This window comes from Athene noctua, chromosome 3, assembly GCF_965140245.1.
Source record: "Athene noctua chromosome 3, bAthNoc1.hap1.1, whole genome shotgun sequence".
In the NCBI taxonomy this organism is placed as follows: domain Eukaryota; kingdom Metazoa; phylum Chordata; class Aves; order Strigiformes; family Strigidae; genus Athene; species Athene noctua.
Window position 1 is genome coordinate 21,985,715 of NC_134039.1, and position 27,450 is coordinate 22,013,164.

At 36.2% G+C, this 27,450-nt stretch overlaps 1 protein-coding gene across 2 annotated transcripts in view; it reads left to right on the forward strand.

The window, feature by feature from the left end:
• AEBP2 (AE binding protein 2) overlaps positions 1-26,731 on the forward strand; it is a 56,884-nt gene extending 30,153 nt beyond the window's left edge. Inside the window, exons 4-9 of one of the 2 annotated variants that reach the window (XM_074902238.1) lie at positions 1,603-1,789; positions 7,536-7,660; positions 18,903-18,970; positions 22,910-23,023; positions 23,286-23,352; positions 24,659-26,731. In XM_074902238.1, coding sequence (XP_074758339.1) covers positions 1,603-1,789; positions 7,536-7,660; positions 18,903-18,970; positions 22,910-23,023; positions 23,286-23,340 — 549 coding nt within the window. In that variant the 3' untranslated portion in view covers positions 23,341-23,352; positions 24,659-26,731. The remainder of the gene's footprint in view (positions 1-1,602; positions 1,790-7,535; positions 7,661-18,902; positions 18,971-22,909; positions 23,024-23,285; positions 23,353-24,658) is intronic. The other variant, XM_074902239.1, reaches the window with a different exon arrangement.
• The last annotated feature ends 719 nt before the right edge of the window (positions 26,732-27,450 follow it).

Genomic DNA, 27,450 nt, shown 5'->3' on the forward strand with positions numbered 1-27,450 from the left:
GTACTTAAAAAAAATTTTCCTAGCTTGCTCTTAAGGTGTTTTTTCCCCCCCCTTTTTTCTAAAAAAAGGAAATAAAAATGTGAAAAATGTCCTCCTGTTTTTTGGATTTTACTGTCTTGAAATATATATCCAAGTTTTTAGTCCTATAGCAAGTATTAAGTCCTTGGGGATAACAGGTTTTTCTCTTCATGGACCCTATATTGTTCTGTGATGATCATGGAAAATCATTTGCTAGGTTTGAGGCAGAAATAGACTTTTCAATTTTGCAGCCCCAGCTGGAAAACAGCACACTTGGGTTTTAGGGACAAAATATGCTGGTGGTGTTACACTGCTGTTTTCTTGTATTTCAGTCGTGTGCAGGCTTGGGGAGATTACTGTAAGAGCTTGCGAATTCATCCTTAGTCTTCAGAGAAAACAATCACTACATACATAGTTGCAATACTACTTATTCCCAGATTTCTTTTTGAGCTGCCTCATCAGTTTGCTGTGAAGGGAAGTGCTAGAGAGGAGAGGTACAGATGAAAGAGCTGAGAAAGAGAAGAAGGGGGAGGATCAGAACAGATGTGGAAGAAGAAATACCCAATGGTTTAGAGGGTGATGGTTTTTTTGCTACTGGCAGATCATTTGCCCTACTACTGTTCCCTGGATCAGAAGAAAAATTGATTGTGTGGACACACAGTTCATTGCAACCAATGATGGAATGTATATCTTAAAATCATTTTTCTATTACCCTTGTAAGCTCAGAGCACAAGAGGAGTTTGTGCCTCCCCTCCAACAGTATAATTTAAGTACTCGTTTTGCAAATGAAGTAGTTGTAAATATAAACCAAATACTTAAAAAAATACCGATAATGATTGTATCCAGTACTAGCTTAGTTGCACATATCTTGTGATTTCTGTGTTTCTGCTTAATTATTGGATCTTTTCTTATTTTTCTGTTTGAGAAAGTCCATTTTCTTAAAGAACTTTCTTAAATACTTCTGAAGTAGTAATAGCATCTCAAAATAAATGTAGAAATAATTGTTAATACGACTTAAGTTACTGAAGTTAAAGTTTTGGAACTGTAAGATAACTTTATTGACTTTGTATAACATTTACAAAAAGAAGGTATTTGAAATTCAGTGTGGGTAAGGATGTATTTTTTTTACTTCTGCCTTGTCAGAAGAAGGGAGGACGTTAGAGAACGTTACTGTTACCAAATGGAGAAGATTGGAGAGCTGTTGAGGCATACAGAATAATAGTGCAGTATTTTGAAAGACAAGGAGATGTACCACAGAAAATAAATGCTTTGAAGAACTCTCCCCTTCACAGACAAGTTTGTTGGTCCATTGTTTGAGGTTGGTTATATGCAGTAGAATATTATAGGAAAAATTATTATACCATGGAATAATTATTGAGAGTTATAAAGTTCAGATAGAAATTTATTTCAGATTATATTTCTGGTTTTAGAAATTGCATGGTCATTAAAAATTTGTCTTCCTTTTAGTGTGTTGGTGGTTGAGCCATAAAAATTAAACTGAAATATCTGTCAAATTCCCATGAATGAGTACCATATAACATGCTGATACAGTTGTTCTGGGTTTTTTTTGGTTTTTCTCACTAGTGTGTAGTTGGTGGGTGCAATGCCAGCTTTGCATCTCAGGGAGGACTTGCCCGTCATGTACCCACACACTTCAGCCAGCAGAACTCATCAAAAGTTGCCAGCCAGCCAAAGGCCAAAGAGGAATCTCCATCTAAAGCTGGAATGAATAAAAGAAGAAAGTTGAAGAACAAGAGACGACGATCATTACGTAAGTATTTCCAGAAGTAGAAGTTTCGTCTTAAGTAGGATGTTCCTCTTCAATGTGGTTGTTTCTCTGCAGATGTGGATCTGATAGGGTTGGTGATTTTTAGCATTATAGTTTTGGTATCCTTTGTGGTGGGAAGAAAACAATTCCAGGTTCTGCTAGTGTTCCTTTTTAGGGTACAGCATCTATGTGTTCAGTAGCAAATAACACTTTTCTGTGAGCAACAGTTTGCATTTACAATTTAAAGACGCTCTTCTTTTGGAGTCACTTTCTGTTTACTAACTATATTACTGTTGGAGAATGTTCTTTTCGGTGATGATGAGATTTGAAGTTCAGTACTGCAGACAGAGATTGCAGATTCATATAAATTAGAGATAAATGCATATTATATAAGCTCTCTTTTGAGCATAATACTTCTTTAGCTTAATGACAGTTTTATGAATATAACCAAGATCTAATTTGGGGCAGATTTGACTTGCTACGTTTTTAAAATCTTCCTCCCCACAGTTGATGTTCATTACTTTTATATGAACGATTGTAATGAGAAGTGTGATTTGTCATTTAAAGTGAAAATTGTTTCCTCTAGCAAGTGGTAATGACTGATCTGGTACCTTTTCTAGTCCACTTTGATCCAGTTGTTTGGTTCCTGAGTTGTCCTAGCATCAGACTAGTAACCATGTCAAATTTATTTAGAGATTCCAATCTAGAGAAACAGTTAGGAAAGACTAGGCAATTGTTTAAAAAATTTAACTTTGTTTTGTACTTGCTTTGGATACAACTCTCCAGTACTGAATTAATTATTTACTAATTTTAAACTGTTACTGTGACAGTTGCACTTTGGAGTAGAGACGTGTAAAAACCTATTTAGATTTTTTTCTTCAGATTTTTTTCTTCAGCTGTTGACATACCAGGAACTTTAATTTTCACCTGTGGTGTAAAGTCAACCTTACAGTACTGGAGAGAATAGCAAGGTAACCTTTTTTATGAACCACTGTACCTGTTATACTGTACACAGAAGTGAGCTCTGTTCATAAGCAGGCAATTATTTCAGTCCTGTCTCCTGGCTGGCAGTAGGATGTTAGTGTTGATACACCAGAGAATGGTGTTACTTGTCCAGGTTAGCAATTACAGTGTTACTTTTCCAGAACTCTCCTGTGGCAGAACACTTAACTGTTCTTGCGAAGAAACACAGTTATCAATTACTCAAACAGTGTTACAACAATAGATGCAGGTACCAGTGGTCTTAAATGATTACTCTGCATCACATGATTGCTGTTATTCTTAATACCTCACCTATGTGTTAAGCAACTGGTATTTATGAAGCAGTGATCATGTTTCTGCCTTGAATGCAAAGAAGCCTGTCCTGGAAAGTTACAGTATCAGCTAGGATCCTGAAAAATTTATTTCCTGCATGTGTCTTCCACACTGTGTGACAACTGTGCAGTTCAGTGCTAGAAGAGCCACTGTTAACTTCAGTTATGGTAATTTTTCTTTAGCCTTTTTTTTTTTTTTTTTTAAATACTGTGGTATTCTTAAAATATCTGAGCAAATTATATCATTAACCATATCTTAAAAGTGTGAACTTGAAGAATTCCTCTGATTTTGACACTTATTCAACATTCAAAGGAGGTAGAAAGCTATTTCTGTTCTTTTCAGAATTTTACTTTCAAAGAGCTTTCCCTTGCACTCTAGTGAAAGTTCAAGAAGGGAAGACTGATCAAGGAAGGGTTATGTGGTCACTTTACGGTGTCCTTTTAGTTCATCTTAGATGTAATAAAAGAGAATTACTTGAAACTGTTGCAGACTGCTAAAGGTTTATCTTGATTTATTCACTGTGTTACTCAACATATAGAAGTTTAAGACTGATCACGTCAAAATTTTCACTTTCAGACTCCCAAGTTTCATCTTGAATTTGTTAGGTGGCTGATTTAATGCTTCTTAATTCAGTTTTTCCCCCCCAGTATATGCAGAAGTGGTTTTTCAGGTTGGCATTTTATTAATAATTGTTGAACATTATTGACTTATAAGTTTCAAATCAGAGTTTCATAGTTAAAAACTCAAATTATCTGCTAGGATGCTCTAATCGTAATAAGAATTTATTGCAGAACTCTTGAATGATCCTATGGCAAAAAAAATAAGTAGTAAATACTGTGGGGATGTTAAAGACCAGTCTGTAATACTTGAATGGTCTGCTGTCTTGGTCAAGTGTTGCACAGGAAGAAAAATGACAGCTTCTTAAGCAATTTTTTATCTTCTTGCCTATTCTTGCAATGATGGCTGTAGAGTTTTACCTTAAGGCAAAAATCATCTCTGAGTTGGGAACTGACTGCTGTAATGTATTTCTCCAGAGTGTATATGACCCAGAAATGTATCCAGAGCTGATGGCATTTTCTGAAAATGCTGCATATTGGTAGCTTATCTTTAAAACTTTGTGTGGATTATTGTTGATTGAGTGAATTTGACAAAGGGCAGATACAATTTTGCTTCTCTTTCTTAGTTTAGTTTTACTTCTAGTTAAAGAATGAAGTGTGCAATTTTGTATGTTTTGTCTTTACAAGAAGAATTGGAGAGGGTAAGAAACCTTATCTAAGAAGCCAAAGTAACAAAATAGCAGCATTAAGTACTTTCAGTCTAGACTATATAAAGCTAGGAACACAGAGTCATAGTTACATGTTTTAAAAGTGTCCAGAAGGAGAGATGTTGAATATAAGTACCAGGTTGTCTGCAAGTTGGGTTATAAGAAGTTATGACAAATGGGTGTAAAGCAAGATGCTGTTTGATAGTGTACAATCTGTTTAAATCACTCACAAATAATAATTTAATGAAAAATTAGTTTTGCATCAGAAAAATTTTTTTTTCTTCTGAAACAGTGTTGTCAGCATGTTCTTTCTACCTCCTCATGGCTTGATTAGACCCTGGCTGTTTTTGCAAGGTGTAAATGGCTTACTAAATATTTATTGACAATTGATTGCTAATACATGCTGGTCCTGAAGCATCCTCATGGATAAGTTCTTAATAATTTAAATACAGCAGATCAATAAATTTGCTTCCTCTGGTTTATATCTGAAGATTAACACACTTCTGAGAGGCATTAATGCATAAATAAAAAAAGATGTCAAGTGTGGCTTTATATGTGATGAAAACATGATCTTCTAACTTAGACTATAAAGAGAGTTCTTACTGTTACATTTTTTTCTTTCATAACATCTTGTCATTCTTAAACTGTTTTGCATTTCTTTTTTCATGTCTATAAACAGTATGTGTTATTTTAAGTTTGGAAATTAGTACTTTTATCATAAAAGCATGTTTATGCTTTAGTGGTACTATAGAGATTGATTTGTCATATAAATTTCGATGTGGCAGAATAATTCCGGATTACTGTCAGTAGCTTTCTCTTCTGAATACCCTTATATATGTTCACTGCTCCATGTAGTCTTTTAGAGGCATAGAGCCAAACATATCGAAAGTGTGTGTCTCTAAAAAAGGTCATAATATTGCTATTTTGGAGCTACCCCAAGCAGTTTTTCAGAACCTAAGATTATATTTACAATATCGTCACTTGCTTTTTCAACAGAAAAGATGACATTGTAGTTATTAACAAGCATGATAATAAAGTTCACTGGAGAAATGTAGGTGAGATAAGGAAACTTACTATTCATGGAATTTACAGTAAGACTGTTAATTATGTAAGTCTTGGAATTTCATTTAGTAGGTTACTGGTATGAAGATTCTAATTTATTTGACTTAATTGATGTGTACTTGGAATTTGTATTAAGCAGGCAAAGAGATACCTTACTCTGAAAATAATTTTGAGGGAATAGATTTAAGATACATGGAAGATACAGCATTAACACTCAATAAGGAATAAATAAAACTATTCATATACCTTTGACAAATTGTGCCCTTTCTTCTGCATCTGACTGTTATCCAGTGGTAAATCCTGAAGAAATTTGCTGTTACGAAACCAAAAGCAAAAATTTGAGGCTATCTTCTCTACCCTCCCTTCCTTTCTTCCTTATATTTATTTATAAAATAGTTACATGCTTGCATCATTGACCACCTGCAGCATGAGCTCTGGTTCTATGTTACCACTTAGAGCAAGAAAACACACCAGTGAGATAATTGCCTAGTTGGCAGTATCCAACTGAGATGGAGTGAGGACAGAACATAATGTACAGATGAATGCTTAAAAACATTTAGTCCCAAGAGTGTAGCAAATACTGGCTTTAAGTGGAATTTGTAGTTTGTTTTGAAATAACAGATAGATAAGCTTGATAAAAAGGAATATAGAAGTTATTTCAAATGAAGACAACAGAACTTTGACTCACTGTTTTTGCAGATTACAGGTTGATATATAGTCGATAATGTAATATCAACTCCTATTCTTAGTTTTAATTTCAGTGTGTTATGTAGAGAATTACTGCTCTCAAATAAGGCTTAACAAAATTGAATACTTTCATACTTTTATTTGCTCACATAATTTTACTAGTGTATTATGTCATATATTTTAAAAAATTTGTGTGAAAAGTTTCTAACAGTGTGAAAATATGTGTCTAGTAGCAGTTATTTTTAGTTAAAGTACTTTTAGTGTAGAATTGATAGACCTTCTTTACACTCCAAATCTGAATTCAATAATTTTTTTACTGTTCAAGAAACACTTAACTATAAAAGTCCTTTTGTAAAAGGAAAAGGGCTTTATTAGTGCCTGCTGGTTTTCAGCTACTTGTAAAAGATCAGATGGACGTTAACTGCATTTTACTTATTATAAATTGAAGTGTAGTATGTGCTGCAGTTGGTGCTTCTTGACTGGAAAATAATCTGTGTACTAATAATGTCAACTTGTACATAGAAACATACCTAGCAGTGTGGAGGTTTTGATGTGACTGTTCAACATTATTACTCTTTGGATACCAGAAATTTCTTGACAGCTGGGATTTTATGTATGTTTACAATAATTCTTAATCCTTTGCTTTGTGTTCCACTGTAGAACACAATTCCACAGTAGTTCTGTTATCAGTGTCATTGTTGATATGTCTGCACCATCCCAGTATTCACTGGAAATAGCTGGGCTTTTTAGTGATTATGTATTAGAGCAGATTGATTTAATAAAGTTATGAGATAAGGTATAGGTATAATTCTGCTTTTAAGATGTCAGTTGCATGCACTGTCATGTTTTAGAGTACTTTAATACTATCTTTAAAAGTTATAGCAGTAATATTGAAACTACTGACTGTGATGTGAGGGTGACTTGGCCACTTACGTTCCCATAAACTTCTCAACCTAACTAGGCTGTTTTTGCATTAAATTAGAACTCACATTTATTAATGAATTCTGGGTTTAGTTTCTTTGTACTGGGACCTTTTTTTTTTTTTTTTTTTTTTTTTTAGAGATGATAGCAATGGATGTTCCCAGAGGAACTCAGCAAAATTAATACATTCTTAATTTTGAAGATTAAGAAAGAGTAGAATTCACTTGGAACTTAAAAAAATATGCGCAAGTGTAGTGCAGTTTGTCAAAATAGCTATTTCATCTACAAGGAGTACGTTTTAACCAAAATTAAATGAATTGTGCCTCTCGGAGTTATTTCTTCCTCAGTTAAATTAATATTTACAGCTCTTTGACAAAGTGGTGCTACTACCATAATGATAAATGATTTACAAATAACACTTCAGACTTATTTACATGCTTCAATGTGTTCAAATGCTTTCAGTGTGTTGAACACTAAGGGTCTCCTTTCCTTTTTTTCTAGCAAGACCTCATGACTTCTTTGATGCACAAACACTGGATGCTATAAGACATCGAGCCATCTGCTTTAACCTCTCAGCACATATAGAAAGTTTAGGAAAAGGCCACAGTGTTGTATTTCATAGTACTGTAAGTATATGTATTATGCGTTCTGTTTGTTTACCTATGTGACTAAAAAATCTAATACTTCAGATAATACACTCATACCTCTTATGCTGTAAGTTAGAAATAAGTAATAGTGGGTATTTCACCTTGTTGATTTATCTATTAGTAAATTAACTTTTAAAAAGTAGGTTTAGTAGTTGTTCTAGCTCACAAATTGAATAGCTTGCAACATTTCCTGTTTGATACACTTGGGGAAATAGCTAACAGCAAGTATGTGTTGCAGAAAAATTTGGTTTTATCTTCCAAATGAGAATGCAATTCAGATAGCATTTTCATAGTCATGAGTGACGGTGCTAATTTATACAATATATAATTTTATTTTGAGGGTAATTGTGTCATTGAATTTTTAAAGATGCTGATCTGAAATGTGTGTTTATTCTTTTTTTTCAGTTTAAAATCCTCAATAAATGTATTGTTGTCTACCTTTTTTCCTGTCTTTTAATAAATGTATCACTGAAATGTCAATGAATTGATAGGAGGGAAGTACCTCCAGGTGGGGAACTGGCCTTTAGTCCTGTTTCCATATCCTGTTTTGTTAATTTCAGTGTGTTTGGATAGGCTAGACATCAGTATTAATTTAGAAAAGTTCAAAATGGGGGGAAAAAAGTACTGAGTTGGGGTTTAGGGGATCAGAAGTTCAAAAAGCTATACAACCTTAGGTTTTCTTAACCAAATTGGGAGATATGGGCATGTAAAGGGTAGAGTCTCAGCTGGAGAATTAAGAGATGCGACAAAATGAGAAGGGGGTGCTTGGTAAATTGTCAGACTAGTGCAAGATGAACTGCAGTCGAAGGAAGGAATGCTGGCTGCTGTGTCTTCAGCTATGGCTTCACCTTAACACATGATTCAAACTGTTGAACTGTCAGTCTCCATAAATAAAAGATGATTTTTATATGCATGAAACTTACTTTGTCCTGTTCTACAACACTGATGATTGTTATATCTGTGGCCTGTATTACAAATTTTTCCCAAATGATTACTTCTAAACTGTATGTGTATTGAGCACTAGCTGCAAGTGGATATTTGCAGGTGACTTAACTGTTACTGCATTTAAATCTCACTCTAGTTTTTCTGGCCAACATGAATTTTACAGTTCTGTGAGAAAAGCAGATTCTCTTACAATTCACATCTTGCTTCAGTCAGAAAGGTTATCCAGACAGACTGCTTGGTTGTGGAAGCTTACTTTTGGCTATTGGAGTAATTCATAAGGAGATGGAATTAGAGGGAGGAATGCCCTCTGAAACTGCTTCGAATTAACTTGGGAAGAAGTGGTGAAAATCCTTTTAGCTTATCTGTGCATGCATCACTCGAGATGGTAGGGGATTGATTAGATCTAAAATTGCTTAGACCTCAGCTGTGGGCATACCAGTGGAAGAACCGGTCAAAGACTCCAGCCCTATGCTGCGCTTTGCTACCCTGTTTTTAGTGTGCTGCTGCAGCTGTGTGGGCTTGTGCTGTGCGTGAGCTATATTGATTGATGAGACGCAGTCTAAAGTTTGCTTTAAAAAGAAAAGATAGAATAGAAGCAGTCTTGTGGATGTACACTGTTACTAAGCTAATGGTCACCTCAATGCAAACATATTTTGCGTAACTTGTAAGCATTAGGACATTGAATTTGAATGGTGACTGGCTAAACAGCATAATACAGTTTGTGTGGTCCATCTTCAGGTGAAGAAAAAATGTGCAATTATCAGGGGCATTAATTTGAAAAATGAAAAATATGCAGGCAAAATTGTCTTGCTGTCTGAAAACTGACATTAATTATGTAGGTTGGTTTTTTTTAATGCAGCGTACAAATAATGTCAGCCCAATGCAGTATTTTACAGGATGAATATCCTAGTGAAGAATTACTGATGTGAAAAATTACTAAGCGGTCTCTGTAAGATACCTTTCATGTCCTATGAAAAGGCATTCATTTATATATATTTTTTAATATTTTTTTTTAACCAATCCTTTTCTTTACACATATGGAAAGCTGTAGAATGCAGTCATCAATAAAGCCTTTTTAAAGAAATGTTTTTGCCATTTATAGTTCACCTTTGATTTCATTGTGATTTTTTTTTTTTTTTAATTGGAGTCAAAATCATGGTACTTTGTTTCTCTGAACTGTCAAATGGAAAAAGTAAAGCATTTAAAGTAAACCTACAGAGGAGATGGTACACAGATTAAAAAATACAACTTATAGGTTATGCTGTCCTTTGCCCCCCCACCCTTCTACTGCTAGAGTTAATTATCTAAAATTTTTGAATACTAAACATTCTTCACTGCTTTTAGCTTTAGTTCAGTGCAGCGATGACATGTGTTGATACCAGTTAAGTGTATTTTAAATAAAACTTTGAAACACAGTGAAATGAATAAAAATGCCTACCAATTTATAGGGTGAAATTTTTTTTTTTTCCAGAAGGGGTCAGCAGAACTCTGTTTCTGATTTGAGGCAACTTTGCACATTTCCTTCAGAGATAAATTCAAATCAAATTTTGCTCTTTTTTCTAGGACCGTACATGAAATTTAGAGACTATAGTAAGAGTTTTTTCAAATACAGCTTTATTGAGCATACATTTACTGGCTGAATTATATTTTTAAATGGAACACTTAAATGGACTTAAGTTCTTTACAAAACAATTTTAAGTCTTCAGAGCATCATTATTGCAGACATGCTAATTTCTTCCATTTCAGTTGTAACTTTTCTAGACTTGACCATAAAGCTGATTACTAGTGTCAAAACAGCAAATTGTCTCAATTTTTTTTTTTTTAAGTTCCTACAATTTTGCATTTATCTGCATCATGGCTGTGTTTCTTAGTCTAGCCTGTTTCAGATATCGTAAAATTTTCATTGCACTAGTTGGGATAGAAGTAAATACTTCTTATACCTTTTATAAAACCAACTTTCAATTTGAAAATTTAAAAATATATCTGGGAAACAGCAGTGGCATCTATAGATTCCAGATTTCTCCTGTCTCCTAAAAGAAAGCTAACATACTACATTAATATTAAACAAAAATAAGCTTGTTCCATATATGGAGAGAGGATATTTCATCCCAGTCAAAATCAAGTGAATAGCTCAGATTTTGAGTATTGATTATTTAGCAGGGACAGTATAAGCCAATGATGTGGGGAAAAGTCTGCTGAATTCACATTGGATACAAGTATATCTCTCTGTGCGAAAGCATCCTAGCAATAACTTTCATAGATTTCATGTGTTATATATGATTAGCTGCTCTTATGAAAAAAAATATTTTTTTCTACTGCTAACAGTTGGTTTGTCCTGTTAAACTTCTACGTGTGTGTGAAAGCTGGTCAAGCCCTTAGTTTAGCACTGATTGCTTGAAGATGTTACTAGGGCTCCAGAATAAGAGAGTGGTACTTGCAGTGGTATAATTCAGGCAGTACTTGAATTGCCCTAAATTTCGTACACTGAATATTTTACACATTGGTGTTTCACTTTTTTGAGTTTTTATGAATATCTATTTTCAGTGTGGTGATGGTAAGACAGCAGAGTCCTAAACATTGCACTGAATATTCCTGAAAACAAGAAATTGTTAATGTCAGAGTTTGTTTGTACTTTTTTTGTTGTTGTTGCAGAATGAAGGTTGCGTGTTTTTTATAGAGATATGCGAAGTTCTGGAATCAGCATGTATTATACTATAAATCCCCATAAAAGCAGTGATGTTGATGATGTGATAGAGGGACAGCAACCCCACATTTAGTACTTAGATGTAATATACGTCTGTGACTTGTGTATCTTGTATGGTTTCCTAGTTCATATTCTTCAAGTTTTAGATAGGATGAAGTTTGTAGAGAATAACTTCTTCCTTCTAACTCAGGTGTAGCTAGTTTACTGTGTCCAAATGCTAACATTTTAAAATGTCACCTGTAAATTTTTCGGTATGCGATATTCATGATGCATTACATGAGAGAATATATGTGTCTCATTAAAATTTGAAGGTTAATTTGAGAATGAACTGGACTGTACAAGAAAATGTATGGTTTTGAATGGAAAAGTTGACTAGAACTGAGTTTTATTTGCGCTGTAAAGTGAACTTTGTTTTATCTTTATTTGGGACTAGGCTCAGGTGCTCCAGTCTACAGCAAAGAAACTGAGTCTACAGAAGAAGCTGCTGGGTTCTGGGCAAAGGCTAAAACTTAAAGTTGGAGGGCTTGGAGGAGTGCTTTCTACGTTTTTTTTTATTTTTTTTTTTTTTAAATAGATCAGGGTTTTAATTCCTGGTCCAAATTTTAGCAAAAGGATGTATCCTGTTGTGGGTATAGCTGGAGAAGTATGAGGAAAAGTCTTAGCAACGTTTCACATGCCTAAATTAACAAACCTTAAAGTGTCTTTGGCACGAGTCAAACTTTGTCTAATTGGCAAAGATGACTAAAAAAAAAGGGCTTTTACTGTCATTTAGCTACAGTATCCCACTGTGAAGTCCTGTTGCAGTTCTTGCCGGGAGCATTCCTTTAATTTATCTTGAATTTCCTGATATCAAAAGCAGATTTCCTCACTCTGCCTTCCAATCCCATTTCCATATGAATTGTGAATGTATGTTAAATGAGGGGTCCTAAAACTGGAGCTAACTAATGGGAACCTCCTCCTTTTGTGAGATCTATGCATTTATTGCTTCTCTAAGCTTAGGCCATTGGATGGCCTTTTCCATATCTCATGACAGCTTGGTTTAAAGCATTTTAGTGTGAGACTTCAGTATTTTTTAGAAACTCTGTGTCTCAGACATTGTGATGGGTTGACCTTGGCTGGATGGTAGGTGCTGATGAAAGCCACACTCACTCACTTCAGCTGGACAGGGGAGAGAAAATAACAATGAAAAGATTGTGGGTTGAGATAAGGACAGGGAGAGATCACTTGCCAATTTCTATCGTAAGCAAAACAGACTTGACTTGGGGAAATAAATAAATTTAGGTCAGATCAGAGTAGGGTAATGAGAAATAAAACCAAATCTTAAAATGCCTTCCTCCCTACCCCTCTCTTCTTCCCAGGCTCAACTTCACTCTCAGTTTCTCTACCTCCTTCCCCCTGAGTAGTGCAGGGGGACAGGGAATGGGGCTTGTGGTCAGTTCATCAGACATTGTTTCTGCCACTCCTTCCTCACACTTTTTCCCTGCTCCACGGGAGACAGTCCTCCGTGAACTACTTCAACATGGGCCCTTCTCATGGGCTGCAGTTCTTCACGAGCCTGTCCAGCATGGGTCCCTTCCACAGGCTGCAGTCCTTCAGGAACAGGTTGCTCCAGCATGGGTCCCCCACAGGGTCACAAGTCCTGTCAGCAAACTGCTCCAGCCTGGGGTCCTCTCTCTCCACAGGGCCTGCCAGGAGTCTGCTCCAGTGTGGGTTTCCCATGGGGTCACAGCCTTCTTTGGACATATCCACCTGCTCCAGAGTGGGGTCCCCGCCTGGGCTGCAGGTGGAAATCTGCTCCACCACTAACCTCCATGTGCTGCAGGGCACAGCTGCCTCACCATGGGCTGCACGGGAATCTCTGCCCCAGGGCCTGGAGCACCACCTCCCCTTCCTTCTTCACTGACCTTGGTGTCTGCAGGGTTGTTGCTCTCATATAGTCTCCTCTCTCTCTCTCTCTCTCTGGCTGCAGCTGCACAGGAGTTTTTTTCCCCCGTCTTAAATATGTTACCACATAGGCTCTACCACTGTCACTGATGGTCTCAGCCTTTGCCAGCAGTGGCTCTGTCTTGGAGACAGCTGGTATTGGCTCTGTCAGACACAGGGGAAGCTTCTGGCAGTTTATCACAAAAGCCACCCCTGTAGGTGCCCCCCCCCCCCGCCCCCCCTCCCCCCAATCAGAACTTTGCCATGCAAACCCCATATTCCAGTTCTCATCTAAAAGCATTTTGATAACTTCAAATATCTCAAATATATCTCTATTAATAATCCAGCTGTTAAATCCATGGATACTTCTCTCTGTGTCATTTTTGTTTAGAAGATCACTGCATAGTTGTAAAAATAAAACTTAAAAAAATTTGTGAATTCAAGAAATGTCGTGACGAAGTTTAATTTACCATGATATTAATCGGTGGAAAATTGCTTTGGTTGATGCAGATTATGGACTTCCGTATTTAAGTACCATATGCTACATTTTAGTTTAGCCTTTTTCATAAAGGTAACTTGCCACCCTTCTTGTATCTCTGTGGTTTAAAAGTTCTCTAGTAAACTTTAAATTGGAGTTTACAGTCTCTGCATTGACTGTGTATAGAATCTTTCAAAGATTTAATAAGCATTTTTTGATCAGAGGTGCAGATGATGGGGGAATTGGAGTTTGAAGCAAATAGGAAAATCTGAAGTATTATAGTAAAGGAGAAGCTGTGGGTAAATCAGTAGAAGAGGAAGCAAATGGGTTTTTCCTGTTTTTCTGGATACTGTAAATTTTTGGGATACCTTCTGAATGCTAATGTTAAAGAATATATTTGTACCTGCTTGAACAGATATATTTTTTATACTTTCTCTGTGTGTATTTCTAACTTAATCTTGGCTAAAGGTAGAAGTCTAGCTTTCAGGGTGCTGCACCTAAAAACTTCATTTCTCTGTGAGAGTATCTTATGTGATTGTCCTGGTTTCAGCCAGGATAAAGTTAACTTTCCTTGGCCTGAGAGGGAGCACAGATGGAAGGCTGGGCCCGATCAGTCATTGGAGTATTCCATATCACGTGACATCATGCTCACTATATGAAGGAGACATGTGCTCTCTCATTTTCATTTTCCGATCGGCGCAGCAGGATCTTTGGTGCAGTCAGGATCGCTGCTGGGGGTGGGCTGCATACCGGTCACTGGGCGATGAGCAACTGCATTATGTATTACCTGTTTGGACTTACTGTTGTTTTGTTACTATTACTAAACTGGGGTTTTTTTATTCAACCTAGGAATTTTTAAAAATTTTTTTTTTTTTGTCCCTCCCCTATTTCCCCTGGGGGTGGAGAAATAAATGACTAGCTGCGTGGTGATTGGCTACTGGCTGAGTTCAAACCAGGACAGTCTTTTCAACACCCAGCATGGGGCACAGGGTTTTGAGATAACAACAGATGGGATCATAATGTCAATTGCTTAGCTTCTTAAGATTTTATCACCTTATTTGCTGTACATAGTCCCCATACTGCTGCTCACCATTAGAGTTGGGTTAAGATTTTGCTTTTGCTGTACTATGTGATGATGATCTATGACATGATACAGTTGTTGATCCTAGGGCTATTTAACTGTATTTAAGAATTCCAGGAATTTCAAATATTATTGGAATCTTGACATTAACATGGTTGTTTTACTGCTAGGAGCCAGTCTATTCCTGCATGTGGTTCAGGTTTTGTTCAGGGTTAAGCAGCTATTCAAGAGTATCACCTGGAGATCTACCCAAGGTTGGACAGTTATGAGTGGCTGGGGGTGTGGAGTAACGTGGACAAGTACCTAGAACAGTGGGCACCTCCAATGTATTGGAACTTCACTCCTGAACAGGTGCAGAATTCTGAAGAACTAGTAAAATCTTTGGAAAAGTATGTTGTCACCCGGGTAATTCCAGAGAGGCACAGCTTACTGCAACATGCAGGGGCCTAGCCCATCTCTACCAAGTGCTATTAAACTGTTCACCCTCAAAAGGAAGAGAAAGGCTCTGGATCTGGTAACAGAATAACAGACACTGCAACCACTCCAAAGTCCACAATAGAAACTGCAGCCACTACAACCCTGAGGACAGACACTGCAGCGGAACAAGAGGACCAACCCAGAATAGGAGGAGGAGGAGGCAGAGCCAGTGATAGTCACCTGATCCTTTTTCCCGAGTGAGTTGAGACGTAAGAAGAGATTTCAGTTGCCATCCAGGTGAGCAACTCGTTACCTGGCTGCTGAGGTGCTGGGATAACGGGGCCGGTAGCGTGGAATTAGAGGATAGGGAGGCCAGGCAGCTGGGATCCCTGTCTAGGGAAGGGGGCATCGACAAAGCCATTGGAAAGAAGACACAAAATCTCAGTCTCTGGAGGCGACTCCTGTCAAGTGTGAGGGAGAGGTATCCCTTCAAGGAAGATTTTGTACGTCAACCAGATAAGTGAACCATTATGGAAAGAGGTATTCAATACCTGAGGGGAGCTAGCTGTGCGGGAGACAGTTTACTATGACTCAGATAATGCACAGCTCCCACAGATCCAGATGACGTCCAGTGAACCCAGCCCATCTGGAGGAAGTTTGTATAGAGCACACCATCATATGCCAGTGCAATTAGCAGTAATGGGCTGGAGAGACGAAGAGAGACCAACAGTGGATGAACTGGCTTGCTGACTATGACAATAGGAAGAAAGTTTCTCTTCCCCTCTTGTTGCAGCTGTGGAGAAATTATCTCAAGAATTCCAGCAATTTAAAGAGAACGTGTCCTACTCCCCATATGCACAGACTAGGATCTCGGCTATTAGGAGCAGTTGTTTCTCTAGTCAAGAGAACCGGTACATACCACGGGGGAACCTGTGGCATCGCCTGCATGATCATGGAGAAGACATGAAGAAATGGGATGGAGAACCTACCTACCTCCTAGAAGAGCAGGTACCTGAGTTGGAAGGAAGAGCAACTACAAAATGGGGTTGTTTTAGGAGAAATTCTGCTCTGGTTTACAATAATCAAGTGCCCAAACAGAGCAGAAGGGTTGACTTTGCTCATGATCCTATGAGAAGAACTTCTGATTTGTATCAGGAGTGAGTGACGAAGATGAGACCGAAACCTGTGAACACCACACTAACCCATTTGTCATTAGCGGGTATTATGACCAACATTAGAGGGGCTCTGCCTCCAGCCAGGCGGGAGGACAGGGACAATCAAGTTTATTGGTCCGTGTGGATTCGATGGCCTGGCACATCTGACCCCCAGCAGTATAAGGCTCTAGTGGACACTGGTGCTCAATGCACCCTAAATGCCATCAATTTTTAAAGGGGCAGAACCCATTTGTATTTCAGGAGCGACAGAGGGGTCTCAACAGCTGACTGTAGTGGAGGCTGAGGAGAGCCTAACTGGAAAAGAGTGGGGACAACACCCCATTGTGACTGGCCCAGAAGCTCCATGTATTCTTGGTATAGATTATTTCTAGAGAGGGTATTTTAAGGACCCAAAATGGTATGGGTGGGCTTCTGGTGTAGTTGCCTTGGAAACAGAAGGAATTAAACAGCTCTCTGTGTTACCTGGTCTATCAGAGGATCCTTCTTTGTGGGATTGTTGAGGGATGAAAAGCAACAGGTGCCAATTGCCACTACAGCAGTGCACCGACAGCAATACCTCACCAATCGAGACTCTGTAATCCCTATCCATAAACTGATTCGTCAGCTAGAGAGCCAAGGAGTCATCAGCAAGATGCTCTTCCCCTTTAACAGCCCTATATGTCCAGTGCGAAAGTCTAACGGAGGGTGGAGACTGACAGTGGACTATCGTGGCCTGAATGAAGTCACACCGTTGCTGAGTGCTGCTGTGCCAGACATGCTAGAACTAGAGTCCAAGGTGGCCAAGTGGTACACCACGATTGATATTGCTAAAGCATTTTTCTTCATCCCTCTGGCAGCAGAGTGCATTAGTGTGCATTAAAAATATGCTGGAGAAGACAGCCTAGGTTACTCCTGCATTGGGTAAAGGTCAACCATGCGTGGGATTACTTTTGCCCAAGGATCTGGGTGCAATTGATGGGTAATTCAGAAGGATGGAGAAATCTGATGCATGCCTCAAGGGGATTTGATTTTAGGTGAAAATAGCCAATTAGTTCAACTGCAAATAACCCTGTTATTGGAGTTGGTGCCGTGCAACATCCTCCTGACACATCCAAAACATCCTGCTCCACCAACTGAGCCAACTCCACCTCATTCCTCCAGCCTTAAAGACTGTCATGACAAATGGAACCCAAAGTTACGGACTAAATGAACTCAGTAGACATTTTGGAAGGATGGCCCATAGACTAAGGGAATGGTATCTGTGAGACCCGGGAAAGGGGTGGTGATTCCTTAGAATGTATTTGGAACCTGAGCATGATGTCAGTGGTATTGAAGAAGGGTGGAGACTGTCCTGGTTTTGGCCAGGATAGAGTTAGCTTTCCTTGGCCTGAGAGGGAGCACAGCTGGAGAGCCAGGCCTGGATCAGTCATTGGAGTATTCCGTATCATGTGATGTCATGCTCAGTGTATAAAGGAAACACGTGCTCTCTCAGTTCCCTTTTCCGATTGGCGCAGTGAGATCTTTGGTGCGGTCGGGATTGCTGTTGAGGACGGGCTGTGTACTGGTTACCAGCAGCGTAGCTGGTAATACACAATTCAGATGAGCAACTGAATTGTATGTTACCCATTTGGACTTACTGTTGTTACTGTTGTTTTGTTACTTTTACTAAGCTTGGGTGGTGGTGGTTTTTTTTTATTCAACCCACAAATTATCTTTTTTTTTGTCCCTCCCCTATTTCCCTGGGGCATCGGGAAGTAAGTGACTGGCTGTGTGGTGATTGGCTACTGGCTGAGTTCAAACCATGACACTGCTGGTCTACTGTGAGCTAGTATGAGAAAGGAGTTCTCAGTTCTTTGCCTGGGATCTTAACCAGTGGAGTACATATGTTTAGTTTAAACATCAATTGTTGACAGGTCTTTGACATGTCATTTGATTTGTCATTCATATAAGAATTAGTATCAAGTGCATTCTCTACAGGGTTAAGGGTCCCTGTTATGTATGCATTAAACAATCTCTGTAAGCTTCTGAGTTTTTCCAAGTAGCCTTTGTCATTCCATCATTCAGTACTTAGTTTAGGTATTGAAAAGGAATGAGTAAAGCTTACCAAGGAAGTTCTACAATGTGATGTGTCCAGACGTCAAAGCATTTGTAAGAGAAGATTTTATTTTTATGCCACATAATAATTAAACTGTAAGCTGCATCATTTTCTCACATCTTTTAGAGATGTCTTGTGGAACAACATGAGCATATTTGTAGAGGAATATATGTTCTTCAAAGCTTTAGAAGTAGTTGCTTAAAATTTTGAACTATATTAGACCTCGGCAAGAAAAATATTAAATCTTGACAAGAATGATTTGAGTAGTGACATGTACGTTTTAGCTATATATAGAATTAATACAACTTTCAGAGAGTAAACAGTTGGCTTTTATGAATGTCCAGTTGAACGCAAAGAACAACAGTTTTTAAGCAAAAAAATCTGCAGATTTGGTTTTAATTATAATTTATGTAATTATTATTAGGTAATAGCTAAAAGGAAAGAAGATTCTGGAAAAATAAAACTCTTGCTTCATTGGACACCAGAGGACATGTGAGTATATAGGTTTTAAATGGGGAAGGATTTACAGTGGGGTAAAGGAACTGTCATTATGTCATGCCTTTGAATATTTAAATAAAAATGTTTTTTAAAAATGCTTTTAAAAAATTGAGAAGTCTAAAAAATAATGAGGAGTGCTTTAATTGAGTTTTACTTTGGCTTTCCAGACTTTAGACTCTGATACCTGTTCAGGTAAATTTGAAGCTGTATTTTTGATGCATTTTGTCACTATGGGTATTAATTAATAAGGTTCTCTAATTATTGAATGGGGAGTTCAGGTTGGTTTTGCCAGCCATAAACATAAGGAAATTTATCACTGAGGTAAATTTGTTCTACCCACTGATTTATCCTGATCCTAAAATACTTTTAGGTACTGAAAAATGTACAATCATCAGTGTAACAGTAGAACTACGAGAATCTTTGCCTAGGTGCCACAATTTAACAGCATAATAACCACAGCTGGCTCTTTAAGGTATCCATCTCGTCTTGTTGCTTCTTTGGATTCTCCCACTGAAGCCTAGAAGACTCTTCTGGCACATTTGGCTGCTTTTTACTCTTGTTTTTTCAAAGTTCTACCTTGTTCCAAATGAGGAGACTTGTGTGTAATGCAGAACAAAGGTACTGACCTTGGGTAGGCTTGGGACATGTGAAGCAGTAAGTGTGCTTTAGAAATAATTTATCTACTTTCATGTCATCTCTTTCTTCTGAGATAAAGTAATCTATATGTAAATATTTTGATCTTAATTATATGAAAAAGTAGAATCAGTGTTTAGTTTCCACTATGGTGTAGGAGAGCAGTAGGCAGAGTAGTTTTAGGAGCTGTTTGCTCTGTTTTCTGCAAGTTTTGAGGTGATTACATTTCCTTTTAAAGGTAAGAATAATTGTAATAGAATTTATTTCTTGGATCCATGCTCCTGCATACCGATTCCTGGATCCATATTCCTGCATATAGATGAAGTTACTGGGACATTTAGTTCTCACTAAGACGAATAGCTGCATAACAAGGTAGGACATGTAGGTTTAGAGGTTTTTTCTTAAAAGGAACTTAAGTTTTACCAGGAAGATACCTCTAAATTGCTAGAATTCATTAGGTAAGGATATATTAAGTTTCAGATGAAGTAGTCATTGTTCATGCAATTAACTTTTAAAAGAAGGGGATCTCTTAGATTTGGTGCTACTTTTGAGTGATTGAGTGGGATGGTGATGCAAAGCCTTAGCATAACAGAAATTTAGCTTTGCTTTGGTGAAGTGGTTTAAACTGCTCAGTTTTGTAGTGTCCTAAATGAGTCATTGTGCAGTAGTGTGAACTTGGCAGTGTGAATATTTTATAACTTTTCTTTGCAGAGGACTAAGGTTGCTGATAAGTTATCTGCAGCAATGTTTGGCATTTTGGGGCAATTTTAAAAGTGTGTGTAGCTTTTGCTGCTCATTGCTGCACTTGTAGACTGCAAGTTTCATTTCAGCTTGGGAGAGAGTAGCCAAAAAAACTACACCTTTTACTAGAACATTTTACTTCCTTTTGAGACAGCTGGTAATACTACATTTAACAGCATTCTGAAATTATTCTTATTGAAATATTACAGATACAATTGCATTTTAAGATAAAATCATTAAAAAATCATACAGTACTCTGGGAACATGAAAAGTATTTTTTTGCTAATAGAGAGTCAAATGACTGTTTTGCTCATGAAGCTGAATACAATATTAGAGTCTCTGCATTGGAGAAGACGATTATTCGCATGTTAAGACATCCCTGATAGAATGTAGATTTGGTTGTTCAGGTCAAAGAAATAATGGGGTTTACATTGATATTTCTTGCATTTTTGTTGGTTAGGTAAAGGGTATATTTCCTGTGCTGAATGATGTAGTGTTGAAGTATTGAGTATTCGGTAGCTTCAATTTCATCTTGTTTATTACAGTTAAGAACAGCAAATGCAAGGTGTCATGGCTCATGTCATCCATCTGTTTTACACAAGTGAATGTACTCACACTTTAGAGAAGTTGAATGTAGTCATGATGATTACTTTCTGTTGTGCTAATCTGTTCATCGGCCTTTCAGATGAAGCTAGTAATAACCATCTAACTTTTTCTACACTGAGTCATCTTGAGAAGCTGTTAAACTGCTTCAGGTTATCTGTACATTAAGTATTTTTTCAGGAAAAGTAAATATTAATCTTATATCCCTCTTGTATAGAAAATGGGTTAAACTTTAAAATTATTGGGTTTAGGGCAGGAGTTTATTCTTTGTGCTAGTACTTCTTAGCTTACTGATTGTCTTTGTTTCAAATAGTCTTTGCATGTGAAAAACTTTATTTGCTGTTTGTATTGTTTTGCATCTTTAGCATATAGCTTCTATTAAAATTGTTTTCCAAGTGTTGCTTGTCAGAAAAATTATTTTGGCTTTAAAAAAGAAAAGCCCTATGTTTTTTCACCTTTCATGATCCATATCAAACCTTAGTAGATATACAGATTGGGTGTATGTCTACTGGGTGGGTTCTTACCTCCACCCCCCCTTTTTTTTTCCTGTTTATTTTTTTTTTCACCTTCATCTGAAAAGTGAGAAATATCATTGGACAAACTCTTTTTTCCTACTAGGATAGAGGTTCTCTTGTTTAATTTATTTTTTTTTTATAGCTTACCCAAAAAATGGAATTTGAGTTACAGCTAACTTTGGAAAAATAGAGTTTCAGTTTAATAATTTGTAAAAGTCTGAAATTGCATATAGTTTTGGTCAGAGAAAGGAGTGTTTCATTTAGATAGTCTTAAATGTTGGGTTTCACTTTGAAAATTGTTTCAAAATGTTGTAATTCTTAATTACAAATTTAAATTCCTCCCCAACCTGAAATTAATTTTTTTTTTTTTTTTTTTTTAAACATGACCTAGGCGCCAAAAGACTTGGTCTGAAAATAACCTTAGGGTGTTGTTGGATTAGTTTTTTGGGGAAGGGGGCAGGATGTCTTTTGTTTTGTTTTTTCCCACAGTAGTAGGAGTAAAGTAGGTCGCTTGTATGTTCTGCACAGCCTTGGTCAATGCTAACTTTTGGAAGGAGGTAGGAAAGCATGTTTTCAGTAAGACACTGATGACCTCTGCAATCCCTCTCTTAATGATGTGTTACTTGAAAACCTCATCAGGCCCTTAAAAAACCATTGTGCTTTCAGTAAAAGAAGCAAAAATGCAATAAGCCACTCTGAAGTAGGAGTGTTTGGTTTCAAAGAATTAAAGTACAAAATACAGATCAATTGTGTATGTTATCTCCAGCTCTCTTCCCCAAGTTTCACTGCAAGTGGCACTGAATCAACAATTCCCTTTAATGTGTGAAGTCATTTTATTCCATCTCACAAGAACTGTTACATATCCAAAATATTTTTTGGTGACTGCCAGTATTTCCTCAGAAGATAATCAAACAATTAACTTCAGCAAAGTTGGAGCATTTTGACATTGAAAAGTTTGAACTTGGAACAAGCAAATTAGTGTAATGAAGCTCAGTGCCTGCAGTCAGTATTTCAGCCTTTACTTACCTTTTTTGACAGCATCAAAGAATTTGATGCCTGGTAAAATAACCTCTTTTCAAAGACTGGTTTGGGGTTTGTGTTTTTTTGTTTGTGTTTTTTTTTTTTTTTCCCTGCTACCCGTTTTCATTTCAACTTGTTAAAATGGAGAATGTGGTGCCATTATTTGTATGTTTGGTTTAGTAGTATTCCAGAACAATCTAAATTCTGTTTAGTATATTTTACTCTGAGAACTTGAAAAACATTGAAGTATAATGTGTAAAGATTGGTTGTCTTTTACTCACTCCAGTGAAGATGCTTTTTAACTGGTGAAATGTGCAGATTTCTTTAAAAACTTCATATGTACTAGTTTACCACATAATTTTATGGTAAGAAAAACAGTTGATCTTTTTTGAATATTTTTATTTTATTTATTTATTCATAGTCTGCCTGATGTGTGGGTAAATGAAAGTGAGCGACATCAGTTAAAAACTAAGGTAGTTCATTTATCAAAACTACCAAAAGATACTGCCTTGCTTCTGGACCCAAACATATACAGGTAATGTCCTAATTTTGAAACTTTCTTCACTTAAATATAACCTTAAGCCTCACTTAACTTTTTGACGTTGGAAAATCAGTCTTGCTAATGCATTATATACCAGACCAGGGAGCCTCGATCCTGTCAGCGTCCAGGAGTTAAGTTCTGAGGTCTTAAGTTGTTTCAGAATTACTTAACTTCTTGAACTGAACTCTAGTTACTGAGAAACGGGGAACGTGTGTATTTACCAAGTGTATTTTACTTTTTTGTGCTTGGTGTACAGAAATTCTAGTAAAGGAGTTACATACAGTGGAATCCTGAAAGATCACTTCTGTTAAGATCACATACTGGTTTGTATACCAATTTTTCTAAAGTCCAAATTTATCTTTACATATTTTATATTCAACTGTAATACATGCAGTATTACCTTGAAATCTGTACTTGTATACAAGTACTGTTATTTTTTTAATACAAGATTCTTTAGAGGGGGACAGAAGGGGGAAGGTACATGTTACTTGTCTTTAAGCTGCATTCACATTTATGTTTTTAGGACTTCAGATTGGCTTCTAATCCATCTTGTTCTAATAATTTCCTGATTTTTTGTTGTTGTTACCCCCCCTCTTTATTAGTTTGCTCACATAATTGTCAGTACCCACAGTTCTGTGTGTGTACAGTTTTTAAAGGTAATCTGAAATGCTTAATTCATTCTCAAGTTTTTGATGTCCAAAGATACATATTTATGGACTTATATTAAAAATTCATGAAAATGGGTCAGAAAAAATAATTTTTCTGCCATAACAGAAGTTCAGAGTTCCTTTTTTTTTCATTAACATCCAGTGACCTAGAGTGTAAAGGAGTAACTAGAATGCTAATCTGAGGTCTTGTTACGGCAATGAGCCTTTCAGTTCACCTTTAATATTCAATGTACTTCACTAATCAAATTAATGAAAACTTGGTTTACAATGTGAAAATAAATCATCGTACTATATTTGCTATCTTTGTAAATATAAGTATTTAAAATACTTTAGTATATGAATTACTGATGTTAACAGTAAATCATAAAAACATTATGAGGAAATTGGGTTGTGTGTTTTAAAACTGCTTAACACATTGATTGTTTTATAATCTAATTTAGGTGTTAATCATCTTTATACTGATTGCCTTTGCAGAACTTGATAATTAGTTTGATTTGAAAAGGAAAAAATAACCTTTTAAAATAAAAATGTAATGATCTTTGGGATTAAGTCCTTGGAGAAAAATGAGCAACCCTTTCTACCTCCCCAAATAAAATTAAAGTCCCCTTGCACAATGTTGTACTAAATTTTAAGCCATATAAATTAGTGTGTGATTAAAAAGAGCTTTGGGACCAACTGTGGGAGATCAAAGAAATAAAGTTGAAGACCAAAATTTGCAAGGGAAAAGACTGGCTAAGGAAATTCAGTGACAGCTATTAATGTCGTGCCAAAGTAATGACTCCAGTAGAAACTTTGAAAAAATTATCTGAAATGTACGCTAATATGGCATTATTTAAAATGGCTTTCAGTTTTAATCAAATTAAATTAAAGTAGTTTTTATATAGTTGTAATTTCATAGTATAGCTGACTCAAATTTACATCTCAGGGTCTCTATGTAAAACTGTACTATCTTCTTTTACAGAACAATGCCCCAGAAGAGGTTGAAGAGGTAAACACCAAGCAAGTGGGGACACCTGCAGTCTTAGTCACTGACAATGGATTTAGAAATAAAGTTGCACATTAGTCAAATCCCATCCTTTTTTTTTTTTCTTAGATAAATATTTATGCTTAGTGTAAACATTCTGTGAATGAAGTTGATGCTTCCGTGGAATATATTAATATATTACTGTATATCCACATTTTCATGGAATGGTACAGTGGGAGACTGAGCAAACACTCTTCTGGCAACTTAGTGGAACAACTAAAAGGCTTTGCATGCTTGCTTCTTTAAGCTGCTTTTTTCTTTAGTGAATACAGTAGTTTATATTTGATGAAAAGAAAAAGTAACCATCACCATTTACTCACAATTCCCAGGAGAACTGTTAACAAGCTATTAGGCTTCTTGTCAATGTTAACCAAATATAACACATGCCAGACAATAAAACAGCTACCAAGGGATTATCCTGTTGCCCTTTGAATATGGTGGATAGTAATCATTCGTCATTTGTAATCTCGTGTCCTTTTGCAGATCCCTAAAATATGTTGAATTATAATGTTTAATAAACAAATGTTGATGGAATGCTTGTCTTTTCCACTCAACTATGAATACATGTAGTACGGTTTAAAGATGTTAAGAGTGTTGCAGTATGTCTGACCCTTTTCAGGAGTAGTATAGTATGTTAATGAGATCTGCTTTTATGTGATCTGTATCAATGGATGGTTTTTGAAAAACCTCTACTTAAACAGTTAGTGTTATTGGTGGTTTATTTTACTTTTTTTACCCTTTAGAATCCCCATTCACTTGTAAAGTATACTTTTTTATTTGCCCTAATGTTTTCTAGATGTAAAGAAAATGGTATTTTTTAAAAAAAATAATCTAGAAAATCAATCCTTTATGCACCAAAGTTGGCTTTGAAAAGGAAAGTAAAATCATTTTCTTGCTTAATAAGCAAGAAGCCATGGATTTTTTTAACTGACAAATAGAGATGTGTCTAACCTGTTAGTCTTTGTATGGAGACAAAAATGTTGCATATAGATAATAGGACATTGCTTGTAAATATTTCAGCAGATTTGTAATATATTTTTATATTATGAAATGTACTGTAGATGTTTTTCTAGAGGCATGAAAGTTAAAAATGTATATATTACGGTAGAAATAATATTGAAGGATATTGTAATTCACTAGTGCTGCCAGAAGAATTGTTTAAAAAAAGCACCTTCCTTAACAATAAAAAACACCTTCTTTTACATACCTAAGGGACTATATACTACTGTTAATATCTGTTATAAGAACAAAAATACATTGAACATCCTTCCCAGAAATCTTAGAGGGATGAATAGTACCCATAATTAATTCATGGCGCTCCTTTCTAATAGTGAACATGAAATTAGTTTTTTCCTTACTGTTGGAAGGAACTAATATGTAAAATTTGTATGGATATATGCAGTCAAACTGCAGAGTTAGTCCTCCTTATTGAGGAGGAATTTACTACAGTGAAACTAATAACCAGCAGTTTTTACACTAAAATTTTATTAAATAGAATAAAACTTAATGTAACCCTTTGGTTGCAGAAGTAAGCATATCCTAATATAATACAAATGCATTCTGCATTGGTACTGACACAAGAGTCTTGCTTAGCTCCAACGGGTTAAAAATGTTACTTATATACACAAAAAAAATCTTATCAAACAAATGAAGTGCAGATTAAAAGCACCACTAATATAAGATATTCTGGAATGGTTGTTTAATAAGGGTATTATTCATAAAATCTGTAGTGATGTGACTTTATTTTTGAACAAAATGCAGTGTTTTGGATTTTTTTGCTTGAGCACTTCACCTACTGCTTTTTCTGTACCTATAAAGTAATCCGTAATCTTTGTTTCTTTTTTGAATTTGTTATAAAATTGCCAAATAGAAGTGTTTCAGATATAGTTTGTATTTGTATTTTTTTAATTTTATGGCTTCATGAGTTTCTTGTAAGTCATTTATAATTGACAGATGATTGTAGACCTTGCCTGAGTATTTTTTCTAATAAAACAAAGCAAACAAACCTCATTAGCTTCAAAATTGTAAGAGTTCAATGAAGTTTTCAAAAATATAAAAATGATGCTATCTCTTTATTTCCTCTATAAGTAATAACACACGTACCTTTACAAAATGGGGAATTCATGGATTTAAGTCATGTATTGTTCATGTAAACTTTCTTTTCTTGGGTTTGAAAAACATATTATCTGATGTTCTCATGGTGCAGTGACTGCCTTGGAAGGAAAACCAGTTTAAATTAAAATCATCTGTGAACAAATGGATACATTGGAATTAATTAAACTTCCCATAGTAGTCAAAAGGTAAGTGGACTTTGGGCTGGTTTTTACCAGCTCTTATCAAAGTGAATTGCTAGAACTATCTATGCTTGAAAATTGGTTGTATTCTACAAATTATGTAATTACTTGGTGGCATTTTGTTTCAAATGACAATCATGTCTCTCTAAAGCTCTGCTTCATTTTTTGTGTGTCCCCTGATGAATTTCAGTTTTGTGGCAGTATCAGATACATGGAACTGGCACAATGTGCTGGGAGGCATTAATCGCTTTGTCCTGAAAAAAACCTTATTGTTCTGATTGTTTTTCTTGACAAGTGTTAATGGAATAATTGGCACCTCCTCGTTTGAGTAGTTCCATGTGGTTTGTTTTGGGGCATAACATAAGGTTTCCTTCTGTCTTTCTCAAGAGCGTTGTTTTTTTAGTAGGTTTTTCCAATACTTAGAGAATGCATTCC